The following is a 25,640-nucleotide window of genomic DNA, read 5'->3' on the forward strand; positions in this document are numbered from 1 at the left end:
AGTGCTGTGAATTCCAACAACGTGCCCAACACCACATCACAAACATTGAAAAGGAATTGGAGTCCCTACGAGCTACGACAGACGATTTGGAGGCACGTTCCCGGAGGTCCAACATACGCATCACGGGAATTCCGGAGACGGCGAACACTGGCAAAATGGAGGTGTTTGTGGCGGACCTTCTACACGAACTCTTCGATCCGGACCTATCCCAGGTATTTACAGTCGAAAGGGCGCATAGATCACTTGGTAAGAAGCCGCCGGTGGGTGCACCGCCACGTCCTATTCTTGCTAAACTTCTGAATTTTCAGGACAGAGACCTCATCCTACGCCTCGCTAGGGAGAAGGGTAGGATCACGCACAAAGGGAATAATATATCCTTCTACCCTGACTTTACTCCCCTGGTACAGGCCGCCCGGAAAGAATTCCTGCCGGCCAAAAGACTGCTACTACAATCTGGTGTCCAGTATTCCCTCTTGTACCCAGCAAAGCTAAAGGTAGTGCATGAGAGCACCACACACTTATTTACAGATACACAATCTGCACTTAAGTATGCAAAACACATTTGCGGACCAGGGGCGAGACGGAAATCGCCGAGACTGGGGGTTGAATCTGAGCAACTTAGTGATAATGATTGAATGGTTAGATGTTATGCACACTGTGGTATCATCTTTATGTGTCTCTCTTACTTTGCTTGAGTTGTACACTCCCTCCACACTTTCCGTTGCTCTATTTGCCTTGATTTGGGCTGGAGGTGGGGACTGAAGAGTGGCCCTATTAAATGCATGTGGTTGCTGGTTCGCACTATATTTCTTATGCCCTGCTGAGGTGGCAGTGGTCGACCCTGCGGCGGGGTAACCTTTTGAGTTATGGAGGTTCCCATGTGAGTGCAGCCACCCTGTGCAAACAGGGGTGTATGCCAGGAGCACCACGCCCCCATGGGGTGTCTCCCACTGTTTCTGTTTCTAGTTTACCAATACGCTATGCGTGTCTTTGTAAGGGATTTATCACAACCTGATTGGGGGGTTGGTGAGGGCGGGGGGGAGTAGGGGGGAGTTGGGGAGTTTACTGGTTACTAAGGGTTGGTGTGGTAGAGGATTCTGTGCAACAAATGATGTGTACGTGGTATTGCTATGCTCATACTTTGTTGGTTTGTCCGGGGGCACTGTGTCAGACAGGAGACTGGGACAGGTTGCATTGATAGAGGTACGAAATGGGAGGCGTTAAGTTGTGGACATGGAACATTAGAGGACTTGGGGACTACAAAAAGGCCAGTCTGATGCATGGGATGCTCGCTAGACATAATGTGGATATATGTTTTTTGCAGGAGACACATATCAACTCCACTCCTTCACCTAGACTGAAACACTCTAGATGGTCACAGGTGTACTCTGCTATTTATTCCAATTACGCTAGGGGTGTGGCGATACTTGTCCGCAGGGGCCTGGACTGGAGGGAACATGACATTATACTGGACAAGGAGGGGAGATATGTTATTGCACATGGCAGGCCGCTAGTACTTGCGGCTATTTACGGCCCGAATGTGGATGACCCGGAATTTGTTCGGAATGTTTGGGCTAAAATCATGCTACTAGATTGTTCACAGATTGTCCTTGGGGGCCATTTCAACGTGGTGCTTAATGACAAATTGGATCACAGAGGCGCGGGCAAACCCACGCATGCTAGAGCTCGCCAAGCGATTCTTGATGTAATGGATGAGGGTCTGCTGACAGATGTGTGGAGGTCTGGACACCCCGGGGACACTGTGGGTACATGCATAACGAGCCAACATGCAGCCTGGTCCCGCCTGGACTATTGGCTGGTGTCTCCTGACGTGGCATTGTGGGCGGCGGAGGTGGACATACAGGCCAGATCACTCTCAGACCATGCCCCCTGCCTGTTGGAGTTGAAGGTACCCGATGCCCCTAAGAGAGCATTTTTCTGGCGCCTGCCCCCCCCATGCACTCACTGACTCTGCCTTCACTGAAGAAATTAGAACGGATATTGTGAAATATTTTGAAGAGAATGAAGGCTCGGCATCCACTGAGGCTATAGTGTGGGATGCATTCAAGGCGGTCATTCGGGGCCAGTGTATTTCTAGACAGGCCGGGGTGTTACAGGCTATTCGTCACACTCTGAAACAACTTGAGAGAGAGTTAAAAGAGCTAGACCTGGCCTTCTGCCGGGACCCATCACCAGAGTTAGCAGGTCAGATGAAATCCAAACTGATTGCCTTTAATGAGGAAGCACAACGAGAGATTAAATTCCTGGGAAAACAAGCAGAGGCCCGCAGGTACGGGAAGGGGATAGGCCAAGCAGAACCCTGGCGAGGCTGATTTCTCCCCGCTCGCAATCGCACTACATACACACCATCAGGAACAGCGAAGGGTCACTTGTTGTAGGGCAAGAAGCTGTGCTTGACACATTTGCCGAGTTTTACAAGTCCCTGTACACCACTAGGCAGCCCACAATCCCAGCTTCACTGGAGAGCTTCCTGGACTCCATTGCCATTGTTTGGTTCAATGATCTCCACCGCCGGTATTTGGATGTCCCTGTAACTGTCCAGGATATAACCCAGGTAATTAAGAGCATGCCTGCGAACAAAGCCCCAGGCCCAGATGGTCTGACAGCCTTTTACAAGTCATATGCCGAGGAGTTGGCCCCCAAGCTTTATTCAGTCTTTGCTGAGGCCCTGGAGTTGGAGTCTCTACCAGACTCGATGCGTGAAGCCTTAATCATAACATTGCTGAAACCAGACAAAGACTGCCAGGTCCTCGACTCATACCGACCCCTTTCCCTGATCAATGTAGATGTCAAGATCTATGCAAAAATCATTGCGGACAGATTGCAGCCCTTGTTACCGATGGTGGCACTCCCGGATCAGTCGGGGATTATACCTGGCTGAGCCACGTCACACAATCTCAGGACAATCTTTTCCGTTTTGCACTACTTACATCCATCCATACAGGCTGCAGTAATTTTTTTGGACGCCACTAAAGCGTTTGATTCGCTTGAATGGTCCTACCTGTTCAGGATTCTAAGTAGGATGGGCTTCAGCCCAATCTTCATAAATTTGATCAAGTTTGCTGTACGATTCTCCCAGGACACGAGTGAATGGGCTGATCTCCAAGCCATTTGCCATATCCCGAAGGACCAGACAGGGTTGTCCGTTATCCCCGTTGCTCTTTGCTATAGCCATGGAGCCCCTGGCGGCTAGAGTTCGACAGCATCATACTGCAAGAGGGATAGGCTTCAGTTCCCGAAGCCTGCTGATCTCCCTGTATGCAGATGACGTCACGCTGTATGTCATCGACCCAGCTGTGAACTTGAACCCCCTACTAAGAGAATTCGTCCGCTTTGAGGGCCTGGCCGGGGTGTCCATCAACTGGTCCAAATCGGTCGCTTTTCCATTAACTGACACCACCCGGGAAACGCAATCTGACTACCCCCTGCGCTGGGAAACGGACGGAGTTAAGTACCTGGGAGTGTGGATCAGCCGCAACATACAAGATTTGTGGACTTTGAATTTTGGCAGAGCAGTGCACTGGTTGGAGGGAAAGGTGGAGATCTGGAACAAGCTCCCCTTATCTCTAGTCGCGAGAATAGCGCTAGCAAAAATGGTGGTTCTTCCCAAATTTTTGTATTTGTTTGTAAATATTCCAATACCCCTGACGGCGCCCTTCCATGCACGTGTACGATCGCTGCTGCTGACACTTGTATGGGCGGGTGGCCAGGCGAGGACATCTTGGGCGTTGCTTACACTCCCACTGCGACAGGGCGGCCTGGGGGCTCCGGACATGAAACTGTACTCACTATGTGCGCAGGCGCAATTTCTGCATTTCTGGGCTTTTCCCACTCCCTACCAGCCACACGTTGCGGTGGAGTTGGCCGCAGCAGCCCCGTCACCGCTGAGTGTGGCACTATATGGCAAGGTGTCTCGTCCATCAAAAGACGTGGACACTGTAGATATGCTCCGCTGGACGTGGCACGAATTGCGAAACAGGGCAAAACTCACACTACTATACGCACCAGCCATTCCTTTGCGAGGAAACCCAATGATGCCCTGCTTGCGAGATGGGGTGGAGTCCTTACACTTCGGGGGCAAACCCTACACACTTTTGCTGACCTTTACCCAAACGGCACCTTCAGGGATCCGGGGTCGGGCGCGGAGGGACAACCTGAGTCCTTCTCTGACATGTTCCTGTATCATACACTTAAGGAATCCTGTAAGGCACTGTGGCCAGAGTTCCCAGAGGAACCACCGCAGCTCCTTGCGCTTCAAAACCTACTCTCGAGACCTTCTCCTAAGAAGCTTGTGTCTCGGTTATACAACTGCATGCAAGATCAATTCCCTATTACTGTGCCCTCTTCCATGCATGCGTGGAATGCTGACCTGGAGGGGCCCGTCGGAGGAGCAGTGGGAGTTCTGCTGCAGACAACTTACGACACTATCGCCCAATTATAGGTTGAAATTGGTGCACTTAAAATATTTACATAGGTACTATCGCACACCGCGGTCACTGCATCGCATGGGCCTAAGGGATGAATCTAACTGCTGGAAGTGCGGCTGCGAGAATGCCTCTTTTCTGCATGTGGCATGGGGCTGCCCTAAACTGGAGGAATATTGGTTGAGCATTTTCACTGCCATTAATCAAATACTGCACAGGAACGATGCGCCATCTCCACTTCTGGGGCTGCTGGGATGTGTTCAGGATACCTTACCCAAGCATAGGAAGCTACACGCGTTACTGCTCCTTTATGCCAAGAGACAGGTGGCGGTGCACTGGGGTCGTCGTGCACTGCCTACATTTGATGCATGGGTAAAGGATGTGACGTACGGTAATACACAGCTCGAACATTATTGGGAAACAATGCCCACTGCTTCCCGGCCTAGGGACATCTGGGAGCCTTTTACGCAGTGGTCACGGGAACATGCAATCTCCCCGGTCTCTGTGCAGTCGCTAGCAGGGGAGGTCTCTGATGATATGGGTTGACATCTTTTGACATGTGATTGTGCTCAACTGCAGTGGGCGCACGTTGGGGGCGGTGGAGCCATGCTTATTTCTTTGTGCCTGTGAATCTAAATGCCTTGCTGTACCTAACCCTTGGCCTGGTCACCCCCATGTATGTTTCTGCTCTTCCGTTTTTCAGACTGCCACGGACTATATTTATGATGTAGTTCTTGCTGCTCACTACAGGTCTGCTGTGTGGCGCCTTGCCCGGAGGCATAGATCCCCCAATACCAGAGACATTGTGCCCATCAGATGCTTCTCCTCTGCACCAGAGTTGGTTTTGTTGTTATCTTTGGGGGGGGGAAGGGTTTGTAGACAATGGTCAATCCGCACTGTTTGCTCTTTGTACTGTGGTGCCTATACACCTGCACTGTTGATTTGTTTCTTCACTTCCTCCAATGGTACATTTCTTGTCTATTAACCCCAAAAATGTAAGACACATTGATTTACTACTATTACACATGCTCGCGGTCTGCATGTCTAAAACATGAACAATGATAATGCACTGTGCACTTGCACTAGGACGCCTTTGCTGTTGTATGCTTTGCTCTGATAGCGGCCAGCCTCAGGGATGTCGGCGCGACGCTGTGTAACCTTGACCGTCTCAAATAAACGTCTTACACCAAAAAAAAAAGAAATAAGATTGATGCCCCCCACCTAAGGGTAAGAATTCAGCCTTACACTTCGCAGCGCACCCTGAGGTACTCTACCCAGCGCTTGATCTCGACTCCGAAGGTCACGCTCTCTCAGGTTGGGGGTAGATCTTTTCAAGTAGTAGCATCCAAACTCTGGAATAGCCTCCCTCCCCCACTGCGACAGATCTCGGACCTCCTAACTTTTAGGCGGAATCTGAAAACGCGGCTTTTCAAGCTCTGGGCCTTTCCGACTCGGTGGCAAGGGTGGATCTCTGTCTGTTATGGTGGTCTTTTTATCTCAGCGCCGGGACACTCCGAGGAGTAGCTGCGCGCTTTATAAATTCCATATAACATAACATAACATAACATAACATAACATAGGGGAGGATAGTGGTAGTGGAGGCTAGGGTGATGGTGGTGATTAATGTGGTGGTGGTGGTTAAGATAGGATTATGGTAGTGGGGGTGGTTAGGGAGATGGTGGAAGGGTGGTAGAATGGTAGCCGCAGGGCAGTACTATGGTGGCGGTAGGGTGAGGGTGTTGGTAGCAGATGGTGGTAGGCTGGTTAGAGTGGTGATGGGTAGGTGGTAGTTGATGGGATGGAGGCAGTGCGGTGTGGCGGTTGTAGGGTGGCAATAGGATGTTGGTAGAGTGGTGTTGGTATGGTTGTGGTAGGGTGGTGGTGGCAACGTCATGCTAGCAGTAACTGAGTGGTGGGTGTGGTTGGTGTTTGTATTTGATGTGCCTGTGAGAGTTTGTTTAGGTGTGTAGGAGCCCTTATTTAACCCCAAACAAATATAATCCCAGCAATACTTTTCCAAAAGCATACATGAAATATTATAAATAGGGCAAAAGGAAATATTGAAAAAAAGGTAACCTAAAGGGGATAATTTGCTGATATCCGCTCATAGAATTTGAACGATGAGACATTAAGTGCTGTGAGGCCCAGTTAATGTTACATGTGCCAAGCAGAAGAAGAAATATAAATGTACTTATATAGAGATCGAATTGTATATCTACTCCTCCACCTATACACACTGTGCCACCTGAAAGAGGGTCATGCACTTTATACACCTCAGTGACATTTGAAATACCACATTGTAGTAAAAGAGCCACTCTTGTGGTTTGGCACCCTATGATGACCGTCAACTACCACCATTTTCCCTGACTTTAGTGTGTTATTTTACCCTAACCTTAATGTAGGATGGCCCTGCATATGCCTGCTTCCCTTCTGTTCTGTAACCTTACTGTCTTTTAGTGGGAATTGTCATAGAATAGAACAGTACACTTATACTACAAGTGCTTACTATTGGCTTTGACATGACTTTATATCATCTTGTTCTCGGACTTTGACTATTGGCTTTGGCATGGTCTCATGCCATCTTACTTTCTGACTTTGCCTTGCTTCTGCGTGCACGGAATTAGGAGCTCTTACCATTGGTTTTGACATGACCACATGTCTGATTTTGCCTTGCTTCTGCCTACACAGCAGTGCTTGCGATTCATATTCAAAGCCCTCCTGCTCCTCATCGACCAGAGAGAACTGGATATTATCTGTGGAATGTGCATACTCTGCCTCGGAGCCATAATACGGGGCCTGGCCAGCCACTGTTTTTGGCCTTGACACAGTTTGGTACAAGCCAGCTTGGTTCTTTCTAATGAGAAAGAGGGCGCGGTTTGCTAGAAGCTTCGCCGCACATTGAATAGTATTAAAGCTGGAGGCTTTGGCAACCCAGGCGGAAGTTCACCACAGAGTAGACGTACTGCTGTGACGGTGTCGGAACTTGGGACCCAGATGTTACATCTTCCTGGGCTGTTGAAAGGGCTTCCCCAGCTGATGATGAAAAGAATGTTGCAAAGCCAGTTGGTGAGGTGTGTATGTGATCAAGGCTCCAAGGAGCCGAAACGTTATGGCGGCAGCACTGAAATAAAAATTTGGCATCCAAATATCGTGGTCCGTGTCTGTTCCTGCTTGTTGCTGGGAAGTAAGGCTACAGCGTGACGTGACGGATATATATATATATATATATATATATATATATATATATATTCTACTCTCAACTGTACATTTTGCATTTTATTCCAATGGTTTATTTTATTGTAGGTAATTGGCATTAGAGAATCTGCATTGATTGATATATTTGGCCTACCTTTTTGAACATTTTATTAATCTGTGATAAATGTTACATTAATAAACTTATGCGTGTTCTATTCCATACATTTGGATTTGTTTTCTTGCCCCGCCATAAGGGAGTGCTGCGTAATTGCCTGGTCTTTTGGGGGTGCTGTGCAAAGTGTACTATTTAAAAGGTGCAATGGTGAAAGGTACCTCACCTTAAGGGAGTGTTGAGTTTTACCTCCGTCTGAGGGGAGTGTTGGGGTATTGGGTGTGGCTTGAATGTGAGCAGCCATATTCATTACACACATTTGCCTCATTAGCCCAACCATCAACATGCATCAGCTACTTGCAACATGCATCAGCACCATATTGGATTGTGGGCTTTGTAGTCTCGCTTGTGCCTTTTCAATGAGCAACTCCACATTCACGGGACACAAAGTGCATCCTATTAAGAAGGCAGTTCTGTCTCAAGGATCCACATGTAATGCCCCCACTTGGAAGCTACAGGCAAGGCATATGAATGTCTTGGGGGTTATGCATTCGTACCTACGAGTTAGCAGGTGGTTAACCAGCAGGTTGCTTTATGGCTGTCACAGATACCTAGGGACAACCAGTCATCGTAAATGTTTCTCCTATCTGACTCCAACAATGACGAAATTACATTATGTGCGAGTTTGTTTGCCACAACCCTCACATGATGGGCTTGTTTCATTTAAAATTGGATTTGCCTCAGTAGGGCCCCGTGACTTTTACTCGCACTAATTTTCGTACAGCTCAGAGAGGGATATGAGAGTTTAATGGAGAAAACCATAACACGGAATGTAAGTGGCCTGCAAACACATGCACTCTTATGGAGTGCTTCAACTATCTATACTAATATAATAAAAAGAGAGCCCAAACCTTTGAGGCGTGTAGTCTCAGGAACCACAGCACCAATCACAACACCCAATACTGCATTGGAAAGGGCAGTTGCAACAGAAGGACATAGGCTATGCAGACGCCCACCATATACATTTAAAAGGTAAAAGAACCGTGCCAGCAGAGTAGTCCCTTGTGGGCGTGTCTGCGTTGTGCTTTGGGTGTGTGCTGGGGGCGTGACAAACGCTGGGGGCATGTGGTACGTTCCGCCCTTCATGCCATGTCTCATATCGTGTGCTGTGGGCGTGTGCTGGGGGTGTGGGCATGTGCGGGCCGGGATTACGGAAAAAAAAGCGAACTTTGTGCCCAATATTTCATTGTTTTTTCTTCCCAGGTTCTGTACATTCCAGCTCCGGGTGTCCATCCTGCTCCCTTTAAATACCCCTGCACCCCATAATCATAGCCCACCCTTACTCCTTAAAATACCCCAACACCCTTAATCACAAACCCATCTTAACCCTATAAATATACCCTGTACCCCAAAACCCAAACCTATCCCTAAACCCTAAAAAATAAACATTATATAAAATGACTCAACCTTAAAATTAAAACCCAGGTCCCGAGAATTAAAAAGACCAAACTTTGCTATCCTATTTCATCCTTTCTTTTCTAAAGGAAAACCTGCTTAACAGTACTACCCTGACATGTTATGTACAGATTGCACTTATAGATGTATATACATTTCTTCACTTTGATTCAGTCCATTCGGGGTTAGGGAGCGCAAGTTTAAGATGTACCTTGATTCTCTCGGTCGTAAAGTTCTTTCTCTGTCCCTGCCTCTCGTTGTCTTCTTCGGTGTGTCAATGCCATAGAAACTCAAAGATTTCCAGTTGCTATCCTGATAAGTTTCCATGTGTTTGGCAACTGCATTGCTCCTGTCATTATGTACAGTTGCCCTGACATGTTCTAGAATGCACGTTTTCATTTCACATATGGTCCTTCCAACATATTTGAGGTGGCAGGGGCCTTAAATTACATAAACCACGTATTGGCTCTTGCATGCAATTAGTTCCTGTAGATTCCACATCTTCCCGCTTGCCAACATTACATTTTGGGTGTTTTTGGCAATTTGACACCTTACAATTGTAGCATTTCTTGAAACCCCTACTTTGTAGCCAAGTTTTATTCTTTTCTTAATGAAAATGACTGTGTGTCAAACGATCTCTTAAATTGGGGGCTCTCTGGTATGTTATATGTGGTGCGTTACCCACAATGGTTCCAACAGTGGTATCTAGTTTCAAAATGTTCCAATTCTTCTTCAGTATTCGTCTTATTTGAGTGGATTCCTTTGAGTAGGTTGTTATGAATCGTATTGGTTCTTTTTCACTTTTAGTGATGGAATCTACTGAGGTTTGATTTAATAGTGAATTTCAATTGTTTTCATTAGCTCGTTTCCATCCTTTATTTATGTGTGTTTTTGAATACCCTCTCTTTGCGAATCTTTTTGAAGTTGATACACTCTGTTCAACCCATTGAGTTTCCTCTGAGCAAATTCTGCGCAGTTTGAAAAATTCGCCGTATGGGATGTTTTGGAATAGGCATTGCTGATGGAAGCTACTGGCATGCAATGTTGCATTAGTCGCTGTCATTTTTCTATGCAACGTTGTTTGTATTTGGTTGGTCTCAATGTAGATTTCTGTATCAAGAAAGGTGACTCTTTTTTCACTTATATCATATGTGAATTTAAAATTTGCGGGCGTTTTATTTAAGATTTCAAAATATTCCTTAAATTCAATTTCCGAACCATCCCAGGTGATAAGGAGGGCGTCGATGAACCGCACCCACAGTATGGTTTTGTTCAAAAACATGTCATTCTCTGCTTGCCATGCCCATTTTTGCTCCCACCACACCATGGTGAGGCAGGCAAAGCTCGGACTAAAAGAAAAGCCCATGGCTGTGCCTTTGGTTTGGGCAAATATTTCTTCACCAAAATAAAAAACATTCTGGCTTAAACACAGTCTTATCATTTCCTCCAGCATCTTGTTATGTTGGGTATAGTGAATGTTGCTTTCACTCAGGAAGAAGTTACAAGCTGAGATGCCAATTTACATGATCAATGTTTGTGTATAACGATATGACATCCATCGTTATTAATTTGTACATTGGTAACCAGGGGGTTCCATTGAGGTGTCTTAACAGGTCAGTGGTGTCTTTGATGTAAGAACTTAATTTTGAAACAAAAGGTAACAAAAAATAATCAATATAGTTGGCCATAGGTTCAAATAGGGATCCGTTCGCAGAGACAATAGGGCGTTCTGGTGGTCTAGTACAATTTGTGTACTTTAGGTAAGAACAACATAGTGGCAGTCACAGGATGTTCCACTGTCAAGTACTTCCATTCATCATGGTCGTCCAATCCTTAATGCAGCCAATTTTTAAATGTTTTGTCCAGTTCTATTTTCATACTCGCTGTTGGATTCAGTGATAACTTTTCATAATAAGTTGTATCGCTCAGTTGTTCATAAGCCACATGTATATAGTCTTGTTTATCCCAAATAATGATGTTAGCACCCTTGTCTGCCATTTTCATTTCAAATTTATCATCTTGACTCAAAGTGGTTAAGGCTTCACGTTCTTCCGGCTTTAAGTTATCCAAGTATCTTTGTTTCTTCAGTTTGTAAATGTCTTGTATCACTGCCTCATGAATGGGGTCTATTCTATTCCCAGGTGGTATTTGTGGGTAGAAATGAGATTTAGGTTTCTTGTGACTTATTCCTGCTACTGGCTGTATACAAGCCTCGTTTAGAACCACATGTTCGGATTCAGTTGTCACATTCAAATGTATTAATGTCAAGTAACTCTCTGAATCCCTCGCCAATAAAGAGGAGCTTGGTGTTGTCTTTGTTAACTGCTGTTTTTTGCTTCTTATTTCTTTTTCCTTTTCTTTGAATACTTCAGCCAATTTGATTTTTCTTATATATTTATATAAGTTGATCCTCGTTTGTGCTAAGTCCATATGTGTGCTTGGACAAAAGTATAGACCTTTCTTCAATAAGGAATTTTCTGAATCTGTGATTGGTCTACATGAGAAGTTTATTACCGTCAATTCCTGTGTATCCTCTAGAATGTTTTCTTCAGCCTCATACTACGTGTTGTGGCTCCCACTCTTTCTCCACCGGAAGCAACTCCCTCTTCTTGTCTGTTTGTGCGTTGTCTTCCACTGCCTCATCCACGTCCTCTTTGGTTTTGCGGCTGAAATCCCCTAGTCTGCTTCCATTGGCGTTGCTGCAGGACCAGCCGCATATCCCCTAAAAAAAGACTGCTTTTTTGGCGCATTTTCTCTGTCACTCTGATCCGTAGAGACAAGTGAGGACATGCTATCTGAAGTACTCGCATAGTTCCCAGTATGATCTTGTGGTTTCAGAAGGCCATATTTCCGTGCATAAGTGAAGATCCTCCCTTCACTATAATCTTCCTTATCCAGTTGAAACTTAATTCTATTACGATTTTGCTCTGATTCTTCATGTAGCTCAATTTGTTTCTCTAATTCAAGCTTGAACTTTTTCATGTCTGGGGATAGGTCCATTGTTAATAATTCCTTTTCCATTTCCACAACCTGAATTTAGATTTTTTTGTAGCGCGATCTCAAGGTGCTTTATCAGAATGTTCATTAATCCTAACGAGGAGTTTAAAATGTACTCGCCCCATTCCAGCGAAAGTTCATTGCTTGAGTCTTGGTGGCTTGGCATTAAATGAATCCTCAGACCTCTTGGTACTCTTTGTACTTCGATATTTTTTTTAAGTGGTTACCTCCCACCACTAGTTGATTTCTTTCTTAGATAACTTCTCCTATGTCTTCAATTTTGTCTTTACATTCGATTTTTTATGTGTCCTAGGATCAGTTCCTTCTGCCACTTCTGTTTCAAAAAATTCCGGTGTTTGTAACAATGTCAGTCTTTTTGCCTCTCGGGATTCCATAATGTTTTCCTATTTGGAGTTCCATTTCAGCTTTGTTAATTTTAAATTTGTAAACTTTGAAACCTCTCTCGTCGCTGTAACTTGTGCATCGATGGTGCTCACTCTTAATTGCCCCTCGGTTTCTGATGAAACCCTGTCAAGTAGGTAATCTTTATTTGAGCCCCAATGCCACTATATGTCACGCGCTGACCGACGTTCACCAAGTGTAATTTCAAATAATAATCACATTCTTTATCCTTTTGCAGCTCGCAGGCACACGGGCGCTTACCGGTCTTCGCAGCGAGGACACAGCGTCTTCCACCCTCCGGTTTCGAGCGCGTCCTCTCACCGAGAATCCAGTCGGCATCTCGCTGCCTCTTCTGCCGTACGGTATCCTTTTTAGGTTTCGCCTAAGTGAAAGCCTGCGCACTGCGCAGGCTTTTCACGAAGGTGAAAACCTAATGAGAACAGTAGAGTGGCTTTGGGATCCGCCCTCTGTTCCATTGGCTAGCTCCATAAATGGAGGCTGGCCATTGGAACAGAGATCTGTCCGTCATGGCCGGACCAGATTCGTGGGCGTTCCCGCGATTTCTTCCCTCTCCACCCTTTTCGCATCGTCATCGCGGCCGTGGGAAGGGTTTATTTTTTTTTTGCGTCCCGGTTTGTTTTGCCCATTCTGCGGCCGACCGCCAACGGAGGAAGTCCAGGTGAGTGCCTTTTGCCGTTCCCTCCCCCCTCCCGCTGTCCGTGTGCCTGCCCGCCCCCCTCCCGCTGTCCGAGTGCCTGCCCGCCCCCCTCCCACATCTTGCTCCCTGCCGTGTCTCAGTGAAAGACCCGTCTAAACTCCGCCCTCCCCTTCCTTGCACACACCGAAGCCGATATTAGTGGCAGCTAGCATAAAGGAGTCTTTATACCGGCTGCAGGGCGGACTGTGTGCCGTCCTGCTGCCGTGCCTCCACTCCCCGAGCGTGCTGAATGCTGAAAGTGTGTTTGCTTTCCTCTGAAGGTTGCTAGCTGACCTGCAGGTCCGCGGCAGGAGAGGGGGATGGAATACCTGGACGGCTGTAATTAGACCCGTGGGCAAAGTGCAGTGCTGCTCAGGGAAGTTTCGACTGAGTCCAACAAACTGCCTCTAGGTAGGTGGCGTAGATATTTTCGTTCCATTACCATGTATACTAAGTGCTTTATATTAAACCTGTACAATCTCTGTGTTAATTCTGTTTTTAACCTCAGTGTGAGCTTTTCATCTTTGGTTCATTCAATTAATGTAAAGTATGCTGCGTAGTCTTGTTCATAGCTCTGAGTGCAGTTTTACTGCACAAATTAAATGTACGTGGACTGAAGAGGGAACCATGGCACCTGTCACTTTTTTGCAAACTCGTTCAAACTTTCCGACTCCGAGGATAGCAACAGATGACCTTTACGTTAACTACATCAACCAATTGTATAGAATACAATCGATTATGTAGTTGCAGTGTTGCAGGTTTATAAAACAAACCTGCAGACAGCTTATCTAAACCATATACATTTGGTTGTACACACATTTTCATAGCTAACTGTGCGTGTGCCTGCCCGCCCCCCCTCCCGCTGTCTGTTTGGCCGTTCCCGCCCCCCCTCCCGCTGTCCGTGTGCCGTTAACCAGGGCAGCACTGGTGACACTACGACTATAGGAAGCTGCACTAGTGATTGTGGAAAGAGTTGCGCCAGTGACCGGTGAGAGAGCTCCGCACCGGGAAGGGAGCTGCACTAGTGATCAGGGAGAGGACAGGACTGGTGACACCATGCCTCCGGCCGGGAATCTGCCCTAGTGATCGCGGAAGGAGCTGCGTTACTAGTGATGGGGAGAGAGATTGTTAACGAGGAGTCTGTTGCACTAGTGATCAGGGCCGGAGCTGTACTGGTGATTGGAGGGAGGGCTGTACTAGAGACAATGAACAAATCAACACAAGTGACCATTCAAGGAGCCGCTCTCATGGGTCAGACACAGGACCGCACTAGTGAGCAAGGAGGGAGCTGTAGTGATGACAATGGAGGCCGCTGCACAACAAGTGAACACTGAGATGGCCGCACTGGTGAGAATGAATCGACAGTCCACTGCATTCACAGATGATCCTGTCTCAGAGACTTGCTTATCCTATATAACGTTTAATACGAAAATTCGCAGCATAGAAGAAGCTGAAATGCCCTTTCTTCCTGCAGTAACCACGGCGATACCCACGATGTTAAGAAACACTCCAAGCAACCTTCGACACTAGCATCTATTTAACTTTAGTTATATTTTTTGTTTTGTTATATTTTTATACAATTACTCCTAAGACGAAGAACGTTTTGTACATAGGGCTGCATGTGTTTGAAGCACTCTGGTGCTAACAGAGGCTTTGTTCGCCTTATATAAAACGAAACTGTTGTGAAAATGAAGAAAGCCATCCTTGAGGACCCTTGGAAATAGTGTAACTGGTAACCACTGAGGGAGTTGCGTCACAGACCATGGAGTAAGCTGCACTAGTGACCACGGAGAAGGCTGCACTAGCGACCTTGATGAAGGACGTTGCACCGGTGCCGATTGAGGAAACTGCACTAATGATCAGGGAGAAACTGTTCTGGAGCTCATGGTGGGAAATGCACCAGTTACTAGGAATACATCTGTTTTAATAAATGTAGGTTACTACCACGAATGACAACAATGCATACCTTTACCACATATGCAAACAGACTTACACAGAAATGAGTATTACCACTACCAAACGTACAACAATAACGCTTTGCAACAACATTACAACACCTTTATTCACAAACATTAACACACCATAACGGGGGGGGGGTGGGGTGGTGTGTGTGTGTGTGGTGTGGTGTGGTGTGGTGTGGTGTGGTGTGGTGTGGTGTGGTGTGGTGTGGTGTGGTGTGGTGTGGTGTGGTGTGGTGTGGTGTGTGTGTGTGTGTGTGTGTGTGTGTGTGTGTGTGTGTGTGTGTGTGTAATTGCTGTCTGCTGAGCTCGTCCGTAGGGTACAATAGGTCTCACATTTGCAAGAGATTAAGCTAATGGCAATGTAAATGACAACGCCATTTATTTATCTGTTTTAAAAACCAACAAATAAATACTAAATTTGTCATTTACAATGCCAATAGCTCTAACTTTTCCAAAGGCGAAACAATTGCATTGTAAATGCTTGTTGTTATAGTTCTTTCCGTCGGTGATCGCCCAAGTCCGCTATCATTTAATAAACATCCTGTAGCTCTTTTTGCAGACGTGGCGCTGCTTGTAGCTGTGCGGAACCTTACGGCTGAGACATGCCGCTAATAATCTTCACACTTTTTTTCTCGGGATTAAAAAATAGGTCGCACTCCGATGATGCTTTTCAAAACTTTAGTTCATTTATTCCATCAACTTCAAATGTGAAACACACACCAACGCGTTTCGATCTCCCCTGAGATCTTGATCACGGTAACGCCCCTTGGTTTTTGGCTACATTTATCACGCTAGTCTACATGACATTATTTCCTGTGGTAGCCCAAGAGTGCATTATGGTTTTAGTAGTGCTGTAATAACATAATTCAAATTAAAACCAAAACATTGAGTTTCAAATGAAATCAAAGATGTCCTGTTCGTTAGATGCCAGCTGTACCTTTAAATCTCATAAGTATTTACATAAGTGTTTACATATGTTATTTTTACAGGGAGTCGGAATTGCCTTATTCTCTTCCTTAATTTTTATGTTCATATCTGACCTGTTTGCAATTATATGTGCCCCCAGTGGCATACCGTCTTTGTGATTTCCTACTGCAAAGTGGCTAACATTTGAAATACCACACCTACGACCCACCCCCCCCCCGCGAGCAAACAGTCCATAGGGGCAAATAAATTACAGATGAAAATATTGGCACCTATTTCAATTTTATCAGACTTATTTTCAATCTTTAAAAAAATTCACCTATTATTTTCTCTTAGAAAACCATAAACTATCTACAAAATGACCTCTTGCTGAATTTTATCTAATTTTCTGAATGTATACCTTTCTTGATCCACCCATAAGGCTTCACACCTGTTTCGATCACAAACTACAAGCTTCCACAAATAGAAAAAATACTATTACTTAGAAAATGCAAACACTGTGGTAAAACTACTTTTTATTTTTTACAGCACTGCTTGTTCATGAAAATCGGGCAGATCGTGATCATTGCATATTGATGCCATTTCTAAAAGAAAAAAACACACATCTTTCCTGCACACCACTTTTCCCTCCAATCCTCTAACCCCACCATCCCGAAAAATGATGTTGCTATATTTTGGTTATTGTACTGGATTGTTCAAAAGACACCCACATACCTACATACATACTTTTAGAATCCCAAGCTTGTGGTGGTGGGGATGGGGACGTTCGGGGTCACAGTTTTTGTGAAAATAAAAGCTATGAGGGTTTAAGTGTGAAGTGTCCCAAACATTAAAACAAGCATTGGAAATGCAATAGGTCTTGCATTAGAAAAGTTGGAGCTATTGGTCTTGTAAATGACAAATATTTTATTTATTTGTTGGTTTTTAAAATAGCTAAATTGATAGCTTTGTCATTTACAACACCAATAGTTATAACTTTCGCGAATGTGACACCTATAGCATTTTGAATGCAACCTTTTTTGTATTTTCGTTACTTAGATGGCAGCTGTGGTCGTTAGGCCACATCTCTAGAGAGCAGGAGAGTGCAGCAGGGGAGAGAAGCACAGCAATGCAATAGGTTTCGCATTAGGAAATTTTGAGCTATTGGTATTGTAAAGGACACATTTTTTCTTTATGTGCTTGTTTTGAAAGTAGCGAAAGTAATAGCTTTGTTATTTACAATGCCAATAGTTTTATGTTTCGCAAATGTGACACCTATTGTAACACAATATGTGTTGTAGCACTGAGTGGTGTGAGGGTGAGGGTGAGGGGTGTGAGGGTGAGGGTGTGTGAGGGTGGGTGAGGGTGAGTGAGGGGGTATGAGGGGGTGTGAGGGTGAGTGAGGGGGTGTGTGACGGTGTGTGAGGGTGTGTGAGGGTGAGGGTGTGTGAGGGTGAGGGTGTGTGAGGGTGAGGGTGAGTGAGGGGGTGTGAGGGTGAGGGAGTGTGTGTGAGGGTGTGTGAGGGTGTGTGAGGGGGTGAGGGTGTGAGGGTGTGAGGGTGTGGGTTAGGGGATCTGAGGGTGAGGGTGAGGGTGTGAGGGTGACTGAGGGTGGGTGAGGGTAAGGGTGGGTGAGGGGGGGTGATGGTGAGAGGGTGCGAGGGTGAGGGGTGGTGAGGGTGGGTGAGGGTGTGAGGCGGATTGAGGGTGAGAGGGTTGTGAGGGGGGTGAGGGTGTGAGGGGAGCGAGGGTGTGTGAGGGTGAGGGAGTGTGAGGGAGAGGGAGTGTGAGTGTGTGTGAGGGTGATGGTGAGTGAGGGGGTGTGAGGCTGAGTGTGTGTGACGGTGTGTGAGGGTGAGTGAGGGTGTGTGAGGGTGAGTGAGGGAGTATGAGTGTGTGGGTGTGTGAGGGTGAGTTAGGGAGTGTGAGGGTGTGTGAGTGTGAGAGTTAGGGTGTGTGAGGGTGACTGATATGGATAGGTCACGAGACCTAAAAAACAGGCTCAGCACCAGAGCAGGAAAAGCCTCGGCAGCTAAGGGGTTAACAGCAAACAATCTCATGACAAACCAAGGAGGTATTTTGAAGTAAAGGAAAGTAATTTTTTATGAGAACCACAATTAATCATGAGCAAAATACTTTCTTTCCATAGCGATGGATGAATGATTATTCAACTCAGTTTATTAACCTTGGATGAAAGCTTGATTGCCTCTCCCTCGATTTATACCTGTGACTGATAGGTGACACACAGCAGTGAGCTTAGAATTGTTGGGCAATCTTACCTGCTACAAAGTTTACAGTTTTTTTAGCACTGTTATAAGAGGAGCGAGAGAGCACAAGTGTGACAGTAAGAGAAAGTGAGATACCAATTGTGTAAAGTGTCTAAAAAGGCTACAATCCATTCACACACAAACTGTTAAATGAAGGCATGAGAACAATACAATCTTAGGACAACAAATACAATAGCTACCTGGTCTGCATTTAGCTCTACACCGCGTTCTACTCCAAGAAACAGCTGACCAGGAAGAATAACAGACAATATGATGAACACTGTAAGCCAGGAAAAGCAGATTGTCTTCAAGCTGGAATTCACTAATAACAAAGAAAATAAAGAACAGGATATTTAAAACGAATGTGAAATTTAAGGGTGGTAAGGTATATGCTACATTACCAAATCCCATTAAATCTTGTGTCCTTTTATTACTTTAGTACTTTGGATGGACTCACTTCCTGACTTCGTACACAGTGTGGCACTCTATTGAACATTGAGTATTAGTAAAATCTAAAGAATTTCTTTCTTGTTCGGTTATCAATGTTGCTGAAGTATTTCTTCATGTTGAACCCCTAATGAAACCATTTGTCTTTTAATGAAATACAAAATGATTTAAGAGATGCACCTGGTTGTGTTAGTTCTATGCTTAAATAATATAGACTATTCTACAATTGATATATGCACATTACCCCTTGTAGGTAGAATGACATTTAATTTCTGAACATGAGGAAAGAAATTTAATTCTTATAATTGTTCATGATTTTGAAAAAGTTTGATTCCAGAAAAGGAGATTTGTCAATGATTTATGAAAACTTGAAAATGAAAAGGTACACTCTTAGCATTTCAATATTATCAGCACAATAATGCTTCAATATCCTGCCCATAATCAATATATGTAACAATCTATCATTTGCGCAGGATTCAGCACAACTATAACCCGTTCTGAATGAGAGAACACTAACACTCCTTTGTTGTGCCTTTGAGTAGTATCCTAAATGTAATGTTAGTTCATCAAATGTTAATCTGAATTTAGGTAATAATGCTGCAAATGCACAAGGTAGGCACAGTGATGCTATCCAAATTAATATATTTTTGGAGGGAAGCCAAACTCGTGGCAAACTTTAATTATTTTTTAATGATGATGTATTACCAATTGATTACACACTGAAAATTAAAAAAGTATATATAAATGGAATATGAAAACTAAACAAGACAGCTTAAATAAAACTTGTGCCGTTAATTCTGTTATACCTTGATCAAAGAAAGTACTCACATTTCATCTTCGAATGCTTTATCTTGTAGTAGGCAAACTGTGAAATCACCACCAGGTCCAAGTCAATGTAAACTATAGCCGTAACCGTCTGAAACAACAATATCAAAGCGTACTTTAGAAAGGTGTGCAATTTACCACATTTCCTACCGAATTCATCTTTCTCCCAATACTACACAAGCTGAGATCTGTCTCAGAGGATTAATATCACTCTCCATGTGGGCTTGAGCAGTTTCCTGGTATGATCTGTGTTACATGTATACACACAGAGCATTAGATAGCTATTACCACTGCCTGTGTATATTCCTGCTGAATCAAAGGGTTGTCCTACCCATAACACTGCCACACGACCAAACAGCATCAGTTTTATAACCTTAATGCAAGGTTGCAGAAAACGTAATCTACATAGCAGTATTCAATGGTATACAGCCTGTGCATATAATAGGCCACGGAGGGCAGATACTGCCAATAAAGTGTGCAAAACGGTTCCAAAGGACTACTGACCAGTTAGCCTGCCCCCCTTTGCACCACCTGCCCAAATCAAATCTTGAAAAACTCATTAAAAAATGTCAGGGTAAGATAACTTAATACCCGATTGAAGAAAACAGGCATTGGCAGCGTCATAGCAATTTTTTTTCTGGTAGGACAAGGGATAGAGGGGAGAGGCATGCAACAACCGCGGAGGAGAGACTGGTAAAGTAACAGTGACAAGGAGGGAGGGTGGTGGCACAGGGAAAGCTACGATGGGGAAAGGCAGTGGGGGGCGGGGCAGCAAAGAACAGGGGGGCAGAGAAAGGGGGAGCGGGTCAAGCAACAACACGGTATTGTGGAGGAGGATGATGGGCAAGATAAGACAATGGGGCAACAACACAGCAGGTGGACTGGCTAGCAACAATAGTGGGGAGAGCAATTGGGAGACAGGGAGAAATGACGGGGAGAGGGCTGGCAAAGCAACAACGCTGGAAGGGGACAGGGCAAGAGCAGTACAGGGGAGGAGGGGAGACAGCCAGCAAACACATGCACACTTTGTGAGTGCAGTAAATAGAAGGAAAAAGTATCCTGGGCCAGAAAAAAGCGAAAGTGGTGTATAGAATTAATAGATATTCATTTAGTTTTAATGATATTTAATAGTATACTTCGAATTTAAAATCAGTTATTAAATATTTTATAATTATATATATTGGACAGTGAGCAAGGGCGTTCACGCCCGAAACGCGTCTGTTCGGCGTTTTGTTGCACCTCTGCACTTTATGACGGAATAAAAAGCAAGATATCTCAAACAAGACTGGCTGTGGATTTATTCATCTGTGTCTGCGTACTGGACCTCGTGCAAAGGCGTTGCATGAGTCACTGGTTGGAGTGTTATATATATATATACACATACATACACCAACTTTTGCTTCGCTTGGAGCCCCAGACCTGAGCAGGCGGCCAGTGTTTCGGAACGAAGCTTTCCGATATAAAAACACCCACACCTTCCCCTTTTGCTGTTGGCAAGAAGTACACTGGCGCAGACTGGGAGTACAAACTGGTTTATTCCATGAAACATGCAGGCAAAGAGGCTCACACTCCCTACGCGTTTCAGCTTAACAAGCTTTGGTCACGGGAAAAGTCTCTCTATTTTGAAAATGCCCATTTGGTTTTTGAAGGCAGGCCGTATTTCATCTTGAGAGCGCGCACAGGAAAAAGTAACTTCAGGTGACTAGCGTGATTTAAGTTTTGCTCCAATGTTCTGCGCTAAACAACCAAACTTGTAATTATTTCCTATTGCGCAGAAAATATTCAGTTGGCCCCATATGCAATGTCAGCTTTCTACATTTCATTTTGAACCTTCGCTTAAACACCACAGCCAGCAAATGGAAATGCTCCTTTTTGCATCCCTTACTTGCCTTCTCCCTCTTTCTTTGTAAAGGAAATCCTTTCTTATCTTTATCTTTTTCTTTATATATATACACACTCCAAGATACGCCAAGACAGCGAGTCACTGCTACACGGGTGCTGCGTTCGCGGTGGCGTAACCGCGGTATTAAATGCCTGCTCCAACGTCTTCTCCTCCTTTCTCGAGAAAACAATCAAAACCCAACCAAGATAAAGGCAGATTTAGATTAATAACCACATTCTCCCAGGATGTGGGCTGGCTTAGATCAGTCATGAAGAAACATTGGCATGTCCTGAAGACAGACCATATCATTGGCTCCGATGTACCTCCTATTCCACAGATAACGTTTAGAAATGTGAGATCTATTCGAGATCAACTGGTACACAGTCATCTCGACCCTATAGTGAATACGAAAGGCACTTTACAGGAAGCAAGGGAATTTTTTCCCTGTGGGAAATGTAAAGCGTGTGCTTTCAGTAGGAGAACCTTAACTTACCAGGTGAATGGACTTAAGGGAGGTAAAAGAACTACGAAACTCCTGTCCTGTCTACCAACTTCGCAGTATACTGTTTGAGATGTCCTTGTAAATTAAATTACGTGGGTAGCACCATCAACCCCGTAAAATTGAGGATACTTGAACATATGCGGGCGATAGCTAAGAAAGATTTCTCTTATTCTGTCGCGATAAAACACAACAGCGACAGAAATCTCCTACAGAATTTCTGCTTGGACCATGTACCAGACACTCAAAAAGGGGGGGAACACGTTACAGAAGCTTAGAAGACTAGAGTCTCGATATATAGTAGACATGCAATCCAAGGCACCGGGGGGACTCAATAGTGGGGAGGACCTTGTTGTACACTTGTGAGAATGAAAATTAAACTAGAAAGTTGGAGAAACAGCAATTATGGATAAATGCTCAATAATGAATTGTGGTATAATGATGGAAGAACAAAAGGACTTTTTGAATTGTAAAAAGTAAAATGTATATGTAATTTGAACTGGGTGATAGGATAGCAGGGATCTGTTATTCACTATTTTCGTCTCTAGATATGAAATTAACTATTGTGAGTTGTGTTTTATAAAGAGATTATTTATAACAACTGCAAATTGACATAGATCATGGGGTTCTTATATTGAAACTATGAATGTAGGATGAGGAACGAGGCAACCTAGGTAGGTTGCCATGCCGATCCACGGCGAGATCATGTAATCTGAAACGGCATGTTTCACAATGGCAAAGGTGCAATACAAATCCGCTTTTTTAACTGAACAATGCGGTTTTATGTATGCTTAGAATGCATCGATTGTCATCAGTGAGTGCTAAGTCCCTCATCTGTTTTTACCGATTTGTTGGTTGTTTTAAAAACGGCGCTGCGCAATTCGTAAAGTTTGACACAGAGGAAGGGAGTATCTTCCGAAACGAGTCTGTCTTGGCGTTAAATAAACCCGCTTTGCAATATACATTCCTGTGAGTGCTGTTTGTTTTCTCGAGAAAGGAGGAGAAGATGTTGGAGCACTCGTTGCTCGAAACGCGTCGCCCGTTCAGAGGTCAAGAATAAATCTACCTTGCCGACAGCCTGGGGTCCGTGTCTTCATTTCGCCGTTTGTTCGGAAGTGGTGAAGATTGCTGATATATATATATATATATATATATATATATATATATAAAAGTCAACTCCTCCAAGAAAGAGCAGAGGCCACGTTAGGGGAAAAAACCACGGAGGCATCTTTATTCAGACTGAATACTCGGCGAATGCATTTCGGCTTCGTTAAGCCTTCCTCAGCGCCCACAGTCATTAGCAGTTGATAGCGTCAGCGTGATTGTGAATATCCTGCCCCATGCTGATATGCTGTGTTCCGCTCCGCCCCAAAGCCTGTGTCCATGCTCACCTGTTGCAGATTACATAATGTGAGCAAACTGCAACACCCAGAGTTCATCACTTCATCCAGGTAGGTAATGCGGGGGAGGAATGAATCTGCGGAGTTCAGGGCACCACGATGACATTGAATCCAACTGGCTGTGTAGTATCTGAATTCATATGGCCCCTTGGGTCCCCAGACCGCATAAACCACCAAATATAATATATATATATTAATATTACATTATATTTAGTTATATTTGTTACTCATTTCAATAATTGAATATAACACTATTTTCTATGAGGTTCTATTTTAAGACGCTACCTCGATTATTTTCTTTTGAAGGGTACTGCAGTACCAGTGGTTGCCCATGTGTATTAGTGGACTTACCACAACAGTGTAAATTACTATAAAAGTGCAGTGTGTGTATACTGAAAAGTAGTAAAATTACTCAAAGTGTAAGTTTACTCAGAAGTCTAAGTTACCCTTCTGAAAAGGGCCCTAAGAAGGCACACCTTAATACAAAGAATTATTGCTTTGGTGCTTGCACACTGAAAAGAGGCTGCAACAGAAAACAACTTGGTTTTCTGTGAGGCTTTTAAAAATGAAAGGTAAAGCAAATTGAGATGTGGTTTAAGCACTGATCCGGTTTTTGAAAGACATGTGTGTTCCGAAAATGGAATGGTTAGCCCACCTGTCTATTATTTACGAGGACTAGTCCCCGTTAGATCGGACGAATGTCTGTTGTTCATAGCTAACACGAACAGACAGCGTTTGCCTGTAATTTTGAATGTCATTTTTAATCTTGCTTCTGATGGAGCTCTTACAGCACTCTAAATTGCATGGATGCATTATATTTATGGTTTAAAGGCACTCATGTATTTTTATCGTTTGCAGTGCTTTAGGTTTAATAAGACGCATGTATTCACGCTATACAAGTATTGAAATGTAATATTTAATATATGTAATATAATAAATGCACCTTCAAGTAGAATTTACATGTATTAGAAACACTTATAATTCCTGTATGCATAAAGTGCAGGATTAGATTATTATCCATATAAATGTACCTGTGTGCCGTTTAAGTGGCCTTCACTTTAGGCCCAATATTGCAGATTGTGGTTGGTTTCATTTTCCTTGGTTGCTCAAGAATTAATTACATGAATCCTTTTTGTATGCGAAGACAGTATGTTCTCATCCTACTGCAGGTGTAGGAATTCGACCTGGTTATTCTTAGATTTAAGGAGATACCCAGAATGTCTTTGAAGACTACTGGCTGAAAGTTTTATGTGACGTATTGTAGGCAGAAATTGTCTTTTTGTATGAGGCGCAGGGACAGAAAACCGGGCTTCTACATTTTTCTGAGGAGAAGGAGCATCTTAGAGCGAGCTCCATAGACTAAAGCCATCAGACCCATTTGACGTGAGTACTTCTAAGGAAGTCAACACCTGCTGACACCTTTGCGGATGATATAGGGGAAATAGGCAGGACGCTCAGTGAGAGCAGTGTAGGGAAAGATAACTTTCGTTTTCCTTCCTCATGAAAAAGTATTTGGACTCTGCTTCAATTCTGTGTTGTATTTTGATTTTGGAGTTCATCACATTATGCCTTTTATGCAGAATGAATCATATTCATAGACTTTGCTCAGTATTGAGTTTCATATCTCTATATACTCTGATTTTAAGGTGCGTTTATATTCAATTATTTTTGGCCTTATAATAAAACCCATAAACTGGAATTCGGAGTCTGTGGTCTTTTAACCCCTTGCATGCGTCGGACAGCCTCCGGCCGTCAAACACTGAGGTCCGATGCCACGGTTGGCGTGTGCGTCGGACGGCCGGAAGTCATCCGAACTGCGCATGCGTGGTATTTTGCCCACTGTGGCAAAATTCCGGCCGCGTCCAAGAGGTTAAACACTTTCAGGAGGCAAATAAAAGACCATCTGTGCTGAATTTAGTAGGGAAGGCAAGGACTAAATTTAGTGTAATCACTTCCACCCATCATTCCAAAAATAGAATGCTGGCTGTGTCTTAATAGTTACCATCTACAGCTGCTTGCAGTCTAAAGATTAAGATTTCGAATCCAGCTGTCACCATGATCACGTTTTTGCTTAAAGCTCTGATCCAGTACAAAGAATGCAGTCAAGGTTAGTTCAATAACCAGATTATCGTTTTCACATTGCGCTGAATTGT

General features: G+C 44.3%; 1 protein-coding gene across 1 annotated transcript in view; it reads right to left on the reverse strand.

Moving 5' to 3' along the window:
• The window catches only part of LOC147683828 (lysosomal amino acid transporter 1 homolog), a 192,326-nt gene that overhangs the window by 68,429 nt on the left and 98,257 nt on the right, over positions 1-25,640 (reverse strand). Inside the window, exons 3-4 of the mRNA XM_086944226.1 lie at positions 19,710-19,797; positions 18,635-18,756 (exon numbers count right to left, since the gene is read on the reverse strand). Of these exons, the coding sequence (XP_086800352.1) occupies positions 18,635-18,756; positions 19,710-19,797 (210 nt within the window). The remainder of the gene's footprint in view (positions 1-18,634; positions 18,757-19,709; positions 19,798-25,640) is intronic.

This window comes from Lissotriton vulgaris, chromosome 11, assembly GCF_964263255.1.
Source record: "Lissotriton vulgaris chromosome 11, aLisVul1.2, whole genome shotgun sequence".
Taxonomy (NCBI): Eukaryota; Metazoa; Chordata; class Amphibia; order Caudata; family Salamandridae; genus Lissotriton; species Lissotriton vulgaris.